General features: G+C 39.8%; 2 protein-coding genes across 2 annotated transcripts in view; one reads left to right on the top strand and one right to left on the bottom strand.

The window, feature by feature from the left end:
- The window catches only part of LOC138002159 (melanopsin-like), a 1,886-nt gene extending 1,402 nt beyond the window's left edge, over positions 1-484 (top strand). Inside the window, exon 1 of the mRNA XM_068848244.1 lies at positions 1-484. This exon is cut by the window's left edge and continues 1,402 nt beyond it. The gene's annotated coding sequence lies outside the window, so the exon portion shown is untranslated.
- Positions 485-882: 398 nt separating this feature from the next.
- The window catches only part of LOC138002151 (neuronal pentraxin-1-like), a 16,775-nt gene continuing 7,657 nt past the window's right edge, over positions 883-10,000 (bottom strand). The window contains exons 2-5 of the mRNA XM_068848237.1: positions 7,184-7,232; positions 4,539-4,761; positions 4,027-4,154; positions 883-3,401 (exon numbers count right to left, since the gene is read on the bottom strand). Coding sequence (XP_068704338.1) covers positions 3,145-3,401; positions 4,027-4,154; positions 4,539-4,761; positions 7,184-7,232 — 657 coding nt within the window. The 3' untranslated portion in view covers positions 883-3,144. The remainder of the gene's footprint in view (positions 3,402-4,026; positions 4,155-4,538; positions 4,762-7,183; positions 7,233-10,000) is intronic.

The following is a 10,000-nucleotide window of genomic DNA, read 5'->3' as shown; positions in this document are numbered from 1 at the left end:
AATTGGTTTAAATGATCCTCTTGACCTTCTAGAACAGAGATTTATTCAGTAGTACTTTTCATCTGTCGCTTCAAAGGGATTTCTCTTGGTATAGGTAGTTCTAGGCACCCACATAATTTCGAGTGTAGTTGGAATAAGTAATTAGCGGAGTAAATTTTACACAGTCGAACAAAATTTGAGAAATTGATAACGTTTACGAGTGCTCATTTATAGTTCCAAATTGCACGAGAAAGTTCGTGTGATTATTTATAATAATAATAATAATGATAGTAATAATAATAATAATAATAATAATAATACATAAGAAAACTCGAAATAGCTTATCCTAGTTAAGCAGAAAGAACGCACGCTTACCACGCCAAAAATTGAGTCATCCAGAGAGCGCCTTTGACTTTCCACTTTGATCATTGACCAATCAGAATGCTTGGTTTGTAACATTTTTGCTACACTGATTACCTCGTTTTTGCACTGTTACCCGAAAAATGCATTTCTCGTAGCCAATCAGAATAAAGAATTTTTTTCATGTTTTTTTATTAAAGGGCGATATACGAAGTGAGCAAACACTTTGCCAGTTTTTACTCGACGGCAGGAGCCGATGAGTAGGAGCTTGCCTTCCCCATGCAATCCCTATGAGTCAAACTTTGCGTGTGTATGTATTTCTATTTTTAGAACGACACGAGTTCTTCAGCTCTACACGCAGTGTTTAGAATGGCCAATCAGAATACTAGAAAGTTATTGTCAAACAAAGACAAAATAGCAAAAAAAATTTATGCAAATTGGTTAAAATGTGAGCAGTCTCCCGCTGAAGGGGTAGTTCTAAAAATAGAAGGATACGAGCAAACGTAGACTGATGTCTCAAGGATGTACTGCAAATGGAGGCTCTTGTCGACTGTGTTCTCCCGAAGTTTATTATAGCGCTTGGCTATAGACTCCTTCAACAAGTAATAGGCTTTAGAGGATGGTCAAGCTTTCTATTAGACCATACATTTCTTTAAAATTTCATCATAAACGTTTGCATAACAAAATCAACAACTGAAGTTAAAATGTAAGACAAATTCCATTGGATGTAAGTTGTACATCGCATTTCATTGATTTGATTCTCTATATTTAATTCACTTCTTCCAATGGAGGTTGAGAACAGTACAATTTAATGAAAACAAATGAAATTCGAGTAAAATTTTCAACCTACCTATAGAAAGGACTGCATTGTAAGACATAATTACCCTTTGCTTTGGCTCCAAACAAATCAATCCAAGAGTTTATTGCGAAGCTAGCCAAACAAACATACATTGTTCTGTAAAACCCTTCGCAGGAGTCGCCTCCGGGCCGAAATCGATTGCTCATGCTCAGACTTTCAACCAAGGAAAAAGTTTATCCAAACAGATTTTCCCAGAGTCGTTCGTTTCCCGACCTGCTGGTCAAGGGGAACGAAGACCCTGGGAACGAGATTGCGTTGAAATTCATTGAAATTTCATTAAGCTCGGTTTTCCCAAACAGAATCATATTTTAATATGAAACCTACCATATTCGAACGCACTCTTAATCTACGATTACTGCTAGTAATTAAGTAAAATGTGTTTGGTGCTGTATTTGTCTCATTCATCTTCTTTCAAAGTTCAATGTTTTTACTCAAGAACATGTGGTCATATACTTTGTTACAACCACTAGTGGTTGTTTAATCAACCCCACCTTCCCCTGCTACCCTTTTAAACCCTCCGCGTGCTTTCACTTTATCACTCTTTACAGACCATGCATGTGACCTGAATAGTGCGTTTCTGTTGGCTATCACCCTTATGAATTATTAATGAATTGTACAATACTGTTAACTGATTACGTATAAGTTAATATACAATGTATCTATTATCTTATTGTAAGGGAAGGCTTCGGATATGGAGGGGAGGGTCCTTAGTAAGTTTTTGACAAATTGGGGAGGGTCAAACCTGTTTTATTCTCAACCCGGGAAGGGTAATAGTTTTTTTGGGCAAGGAAAAAATTACTCCATGTCGCTTCTATTTTGTATATACAAGCAAAGCTACCAGTGGAGATTAATCTAAATTATTTTACAGGTGTCGAAAAATTTATTTATCAAAAAATTATCTTCTCCCAACTAACATAATTTTCTCTCTCGACCCGTGCCCGCTTTCGCCCATATTTTGATGTTTCGGCGCGGGGTTCTGGTATAAAATCAGTCTCCGGTGAGGATTCGTCACTTAAGCTACTCGAACTTGAACCGACAACTCGATCTGCTACATCACTATATTCGCCCTTTGGGTTAGGGAACCACCCTAGGTCTTTACCTTTCCACTTTTCTGGACCTGTGCTTTCACTTGTTCCCGCAGCCGATGTGTCATCAACTGAGTCAGAGGAGTAGCGGGCATCCTTTTTAGAATGGCGAGTCGGCAAACAGCCACAATAGCCACAAGTTGTTCCATCAGACCTCATGAAATCCTCGCATTCACCACAAGCACATTTCCCTCATTCTATTCCTCGTACATCCTTGCCCATTTCCAAGTTTTCACCGTACAATCACACACCACGCAATTAACTACTTTGTGAGCAGATGAACATGGTTATATAAGTAACACTTCCAGTTTGTTATTTCCACTTCCGGTTATTTTTGTCTTGGATAGGTTGAAGGGGGGGGGGGGGGGTGAGGGTCAGATGTTTTTGTTTGGGTATTTTTGAAGGGTCATGCATTAATCCATTCCAGAAAGAGGGAGGGCTACGACTTTTTTGGAAAAAAGATTCTTAAATACCCCGGCCCACCCCCACCAGTAAAAAACGTACCTTGCCTAAAACAATATTTTTGTCAGCAATAAATATTTCAAGTCTTCTTCTTCTTCTTCATATGGTCGCCATTTCTAAAATTTCACGCAAATTCTTTCTTGAAATGAAAATCTCCCATTGCACGAAATGCCGTCAATGACCCCCCCACTGGATTGCGAAAAAGAGCTTACAGCGGAACACCATTTTCAATTTTGTGGATTGAGAGCGTGTGTTGCTAATAATCAGACGCCTGTTTCTATTCTAAAACGTCGGAAAAGCCGTGTTCCTCTGAGCCTTAGGGGGAACACACGTTGCTACAAGATCACTAATTTAGAGTCATTGACTAAACTTAATTGATATGATGGGACGTGACTAATGCTAACATGGAAGCATTGCCGTTACGGTTACTCCATCACCCCTTTGTGCATCAATAAAGTGCGACCAAGCGAGTACGTTTCCTCGTCCAGTCTGACAAGTGCTGAACAGATTCAGTATATCATGGTGATGCAGTACGGAGTCCCACAAGTGTACGCCTGTCATTTGACCCCTAAAACTCTGCGAACCATGAAAACCACTTCCTGGTTCATCTTGCTCTTCACCGAGTACAAGAACACCTCCACCAGGAATGACATAACCTAACGAAAAAAAAGGTAAAGCCGTAAATAATCGAAACATCTCACATTTGAAAAACAGGTTTGAATTTGAATACTGTTTCGATTTCAAGTTGGGCTTAACAGCAGAATACCCTGTTTCTTATTTGCATACTGAAGAATTACATCCATTGTATTCCGATTCGTTCTTCAAAGAACGCCGTCGGATGCAGGGCAGGCCATTCTGGGAAGTTATTTGGAGTAGATCATTATCATAAATGGTTAATGAACAAAGACGGTACTCTGCCAGATGAATTTTTTCACAAGGATCGACCGGCACCGATAGAATGTTGTGCTGTTTGTTTAGGAGGTCATAATAAAGATCTCGTTTGATCGTGAGTGACAGTTGAAATTAAGCTAGCCATTTATACCATTTATATATATAGTAAAATCACCAGCTTGTTTGTGGACACTACAAAAGATAATTTGATTATGTGATATTAAGCAACTGAGTTAGGAATGGGGGAAAACACGATTGAAAAGTTGAATTTGGCCGGTCCAATACGATTTGGAGAACGATAAGGAGCATTCAGAAGAATTGCTCTTGTCATCGGGCATCCAAAGTGGCACAAAGACCAGAAGATTTTTGAGGAGACCAGAACGTTCATACCCGTTTTAAAATTTTGACCATTTTTTTTTAAGACGCCATCTTTAAACAGCTGCCAAGATCCGGCATTATTCTCCCATGTTGCACAAATGTGATGCCATGTCCCATCTGCAGCTGCTACATTTGTGTCCCTGCAAAGAGTCAGAGAAAGGATAACGAATTCATGCTTTCAGATGATTAAAGAAAATTGATGTACATGATAAGTTTGTGGGGTACTATGAACGTAAAAGCAACTCCAGTTTTGAAATTCTCATTAGCTACTCAGTCAAGCTAAATGTTTCAGTGACAGCTTAGACGTGGATCTGGCATCATCAAAACGAGATTTGCCAGGTTTTGATAAAGAAAATGAGAACGAAATTTTCGGTCATGCAGCCAGGGCACTTAGCCTCACCTTTATCTCGTTTCCAGGGTGTCTCTTCTTCCGTTCCCGTCCATGGAAAGTAAAGAAGAAAAACCCTGGGAGCGAGTTTGGCTCTTTTCTACAAATTTTGGTTCAGTTAGAAAGGAACTCTCACCTTTTCTCGTCGTTAATATATAAGAGAAAATTCTGATAGTTGTATACAAGCAATTCATTGCTAGTGCTTGTTGTGGAATAGCTGAAAGGCGTTCCTTTGTTCGTCTCGTCGTCAGTCTTCATCCAGAAACAGACGGTGAAAGCTGAGAGATTAAATGTTAAGTTCTGGATCATGACGTAGGAGAACTCCACGTTATCGTTTGCAAACGTCAGAGAGTACTGGTCTGCAAAAAAAAAAAAAAAATTAACGAGCACGACAAATAAATAAACAAACAGTAAATACATAGCTTTTTTAACGGGAAATATGAATGCAGCCAATATCAGGTCTATATATGTAACGGCATTTTCACAGCCAAAACTATTTTTAGACGAGTTCTTTAAATGAGATTTGGCTTGCACGAGTGACCATTCTGAATTCTATGGGTAATAATTTTGCATGTAAGACATGTGATTAGCTGCAAAAGCCTCGTTTTGCGACAGAAAATCAATCTAAAAATACCTCAGTCTGTAAAAACGCTGTTCCACAAATAGAATGAAGTTATACCCTCCAAGTCATGGGCTCCTCCTGCTAATTCTCTATTTTCGAATGCCCCATAATACCAGGGGCGTAGCGTCCATATGTGCACGTACCCCCGTGCGTACAGCTCAAATCCTCGAAACCTTATTCCCTAGAAGCACTAATATAAAATCGGGCAAGTTTTTTAAATTCCGTATTATACTGGTGTCCCTCTGCGTGAGTATTTCCATTATCTTTTCATTAACCCATACAGGCCTGGCCAAAGGATCCAACATTGCTGGAAGCTGTTGAAAAGTGTCGAACACGAGGTGGCCAAACGAAAGCAACGTGTTGGATCCAGACTTTTGGACTCAAGGGTCTGCAACCATGCAAAATATACCCAGAATCCTTAGAAAACAAACTTTTAAAGTTCCTTTCACTCTCTCTGATAGGAACAGAACGGCTGCTCCAGAATCTGGGAACTGCAACAGCAAATGCCCGGTCTCCAAAGGTGTTGCACCCAGGTGCGAGCAACCTTGAAAAGACCCAGGGGAGTAGCGTCCCAGGGTCTTGACTTGCAAAAGATCCTGCAAATACATTGGCGCCATGCCCCTGAGAGCTTTGAACACAAGAAGTGCTATCTGTTCGAAGAGAGTTTGATCAAGCATTCGTCGCTCAGACATTCAAGACTTTGCTCGTTCACCATTCTGCAGCTTGAACTGACGTGGCAACGAGCGAAACAGATGCAAGGAATAAACCATCACCATGGATACCGATAGTCGCAGCGTCACCTTAGTGGGCACCCTCACGTGCAACATTATTGAATGCGATGGCGAAACGAATACAACACTGTTGCCCACAGATTAGAACAAAAAAATGTTTGAAGATGTTGAAGACGATGTTTGATGGGAATCAAACTTCGTTCAACAACATCCAACATCATGCAACATGGTGGCCAAACGAGTGCAACATGTTGCATTCAACAATGTTGGATGATGTTGCACCAACATGTTAGACCCGTTTGGCCAGGCCTTAACGGCAAGAAACGTAATAGTGGACGAAAGCAAAAAAAGCCCCCCACACAGTGTCAGTGTTATCACCAGTCCCCCAGTTCCCGGTTAAAAATGTTATGATGATGATTCCTAAGAGAGTTTGCGACGTCTTGCCCTTTGCTTGTACTGTAAACCCCCGTTTGTGTTGAAGCTTGCTGAAAACTCTACAGATGGGTAAAATAAACAACTAACTAATGCGTTTTTCTTCGCAATTATTTATTAAAAAGTCCTTCGGAAATATTTGGAGATGGCATTTCCGAAACCCTAAATTTTAAAATTCTCTGCGGGAGCATGCGCCAAGACCCCCTAGTTTGGAGCGCCTTCGGCGCTCGAAACATTCTTCGTGTGCGTACAACTTCAAAATTTCACGCTACGCCCCTGAATACACTTTGTTTGTCCCCCAAATTTTGCATAAAATATTTTTTTCAAACACTCTTGGGATTCCCAAGAGCATTTGAAGACAATCCCGGTTTATACAAATTTGGCGGGAAACAAAGTGTATTACGGGGCATTCGAAAATAGGGAATATATATTTTTTTATGACCTTCGTTTAATGATGACGGTAGTTGTTTTAAATATCTCAGCGCTTCCAGCCATTTGAGAGAAACGTGGTATTTTATACCGAGGCGTTGAGTATTTTTGTTGTGTAACCCCATTCAAAGTAAAGTAATTCATCTACAATCTCTATTCAAATTACCCCTTGAGTGTCCTTGTAAACCATTTTCGGGCTTGTGAGCAATGTTTTAAGCAATCCGACAACCCGTATATATGTATGCTTCAAGCATATTCTCCTCATTTGATATTTCCTCCCCAATCCCATGTTGTGTTAATTCATGTCAGAAATTAATATTTGAAACGACCATGGAGATGCGGAGTTACCAAGAACCAGTCGAAGTGGTACTATGATGAGGAAATCAAATATTTTTTCTTTGGACTTTAAAACTATGTTAACTAAACTAAAGGTGACCCAAGTTTTAAGCCTTAATTCCAAAAAGACACCTGTTTATTTTAACTGGAATTTTCCTATTTAATGGTTCGCCATTACTACCGTGAATGGCAAAGACCCTTGAACCGGTCAGGGTCTGCAGTCTGTCCTACCTGGGCCTCGTTGTCTTCTATTGAAGGTTCGTGCTTGGCGTCTGGCGCCCTGATGTACAAAAGAAATACATACATACATACATACATACATTCTTTATTTGATAAGTAGGTTGTGTGAAAGGCAGCCAAAGGGCTGATGTGGACCTACTATACTAAATATTAAGAATTACATATATATAAAAATTGCAATAATAACTTAGAACTACTGTATACAAATAAAATGGTATTCACTAAGACTAACATATAAATCTAAAAGTAAATGAAATGGTCCTTTTTGTTGGCGACTACTGTTGCCTCTTTCTCAAATGAAAAATTGTCAATAGTCTTAACATGTTTACGTAAAATTTGTTTAAAAGAATAAAAACTTTCAGGTAGTTTAACTAATCTATTTACAAAATTCCAAATAACAGGACCTCTGTATCGTAGGGAGTTCCTGCCGGTCTCTGATCTAAATCTAATGACATTAAATTGGTTAGGAACACGAGAAGATCTAGAAGAAACTCTTTTAGAAAACAGTTCACATATCGATTGGGTCGTTGTTCCAAAATATACTTTGTGCAAGAGAAACAGTACAGATTTTTTATAGAAGTAAGAGATGGGCAGCCAGTCGGATTTCATGAGACATGTGTCATCTGCCATCGTTGAGTCGAGGTTATTCACAATACGAGCTGCTCTTGCATGAATATGGTTTAGAGAGTTCAGTGCGGAAGGAGAACAATTTCCCCATACCGAAATTCCATACGTTACACTGGGGATAATTGTTTATATTTCCTCGAGAACCTTCTTCGGAAGGATTCTCATTCTCTTCAACGCTCCAACCTTCTGCGTAAAAGATTTCTTCACTGAGTCAATGTGCACAGACCATGTCAGCTTATTGTCAATTTTAACTCCAAGGCAAGTGGTGTAATTAACCAGGTCGATATGGCCAGTGTTAAAGTGGAGGGGAGGTATAGGCCCAACAAAAGAGGTTTTACTTAGTATCATTGCTTCAGTTTTAATTGGGTGGATGGTTAGCTGATTCTTAATGCTCCACAGGAGAACTTGCTCCAATGTTTTATTTAGTGACAACATAACCTGGTCAACATTTGGTCCAATACAGTAGACTGTAGTGTCATCTGCATACATGTATAGATCTCCCGAGTCGATGTGGTCAGGGAGATCATGAACATATATGGTGTAGAGCCGGGGGCCAAGAAGCGAGCCTTGAGGGACTCCATATCGTACATAGTCAGTGACAGACCTGCAATTATTAACTTCAGCAAATTGACATCTATCAGTAAGATAGCTCATTAGCCATTCATGAAGAGATCCTGATATTCCAATGGCGTGTAATTTATGCGATAAATTATAATGGGGGACAGTGTCAAAAGCTTTTTGGAAATCTATAAAGACTGCTCCAACTGTCAGACCATTGTCAATTGCTGTCTTCCATCCTTCAGTCATAGAGGTAAGCATTCCTTCAGTCGATAGTCCCTTGCTAAACCCCCACTGTTTACAGCTTTTTATGCCACAGCTGTTCAGATGGGTATCAATTATGTTGCAGATCTGGCTTTCGAGCAGCTTGCTGGGGATACTTAAAAGTGATATTGGCCTATAATTTGAAACATCTGCTGGGTTTCCTTTTTTAAAGATTGCATTAACTTTTGCAATCTTCCATGTGTTAGGGAAGCTGGACTGAGTCATGCTGCTCTTGAAAACAGTTACAATGCCCTCTAAGGCGGATGTTCCTGCAATAGCTAAGCTACGAGAAGAGATGCCATCAGGACCAGATGCTTTGTTAATTTTAATTGTCTTGATATCAGTTTTAAGTTTGTTGATGTTGACCTCCAAGACCTGCACAGTGGGGGTAACTCTGTACATGAATTGATGGGGTTCATCAGCTTCGGGGAATTTTTCAGCTAGTTCCTTGCCAATATTTATGAAGTAAGAGTTAATCAGTTCAGCTTTCTCGTAGTCATTTGTGATTTCCTTATTGTTAGCATCTCTGAGGGGGCCAATATGTTTATTCTTAGGTTTTCCAGTGGCCTCGTTCACAGTTTTCCAGAAAGATTTTGAGTCCTTGGTCTCTGTAAATTTCTTTTTCCAATATTGAGCTTCAGCACGTCGTAGCATCTTAGATACTTTGTTCCTAGAGGATTTGTAATCAACCCAGAGTTTATTAGTAGCGGGTGTGCCATCACAGGCTTTCAAAAGTTTATATCTCTTATTCATCTCTTTCCGGATCTCACTGTTCATCCAAGGTAGTGAATTTTTTCTAACCTTGGCTTTACGTAAGGGAATGTGACTGCTTGCAATAACATTATACATGCAATTCCAAGCCCAAGTGATGTCATCCAGGTCCTCAAAGGTGGAACAGACCCACCAAGGAGCACTTTCCAGGTCATGTTTGAAGTCTTTCGGGTTTTCCAACACATTCTTGAAATTGTGGACATATTTAATAAGAGGCTTTGGATTCCTGATCTTCAGCTTGTAGATAACGTAGATGAATTTGTGATCAGCTATGCAATACTCAATCTCATCAGACTTTGAGACCTTTCAGGTATTGATAGTCAAAATCAGATCGATCAAAGTGTTAGAATGTGCTGAGGTTCTTGTGGGTGCTTTTATGATGTTACAAAAGTTATAAGATTGTAAGATGCGTTTGAATTTCGCACCATTTCCATTAGTAGCAAGCTGATCTGAATTGAAGTCACCAGCGATCACAACATTCCTGCGAGACATCCAATAGAGATGCATCTCAGGCTTAATGGTTAAGATGAGACAAAAATGAAACTGACGGTGTGATTGTAGCCAGAGAAACAACGAAAGGCCTCTGCG

This window comes from Montipora foliosa, chromosome 1, assembly GCF_036669935.1.
Source record: "Montipora foliosa isolate CH-2021 chromosome 1, ASM3666993v2, whole genome shotgun sequence".
Taxonomy (NCBI): Eukaryota; Metazoa; Cnidaria; class Anthozoa; order Scleractinia; family Acroporidae; genus Montipora; species Montipora foliosa.
This window is presented reverse-complemented; position numbering and strand designations above follow the sequence as displayed.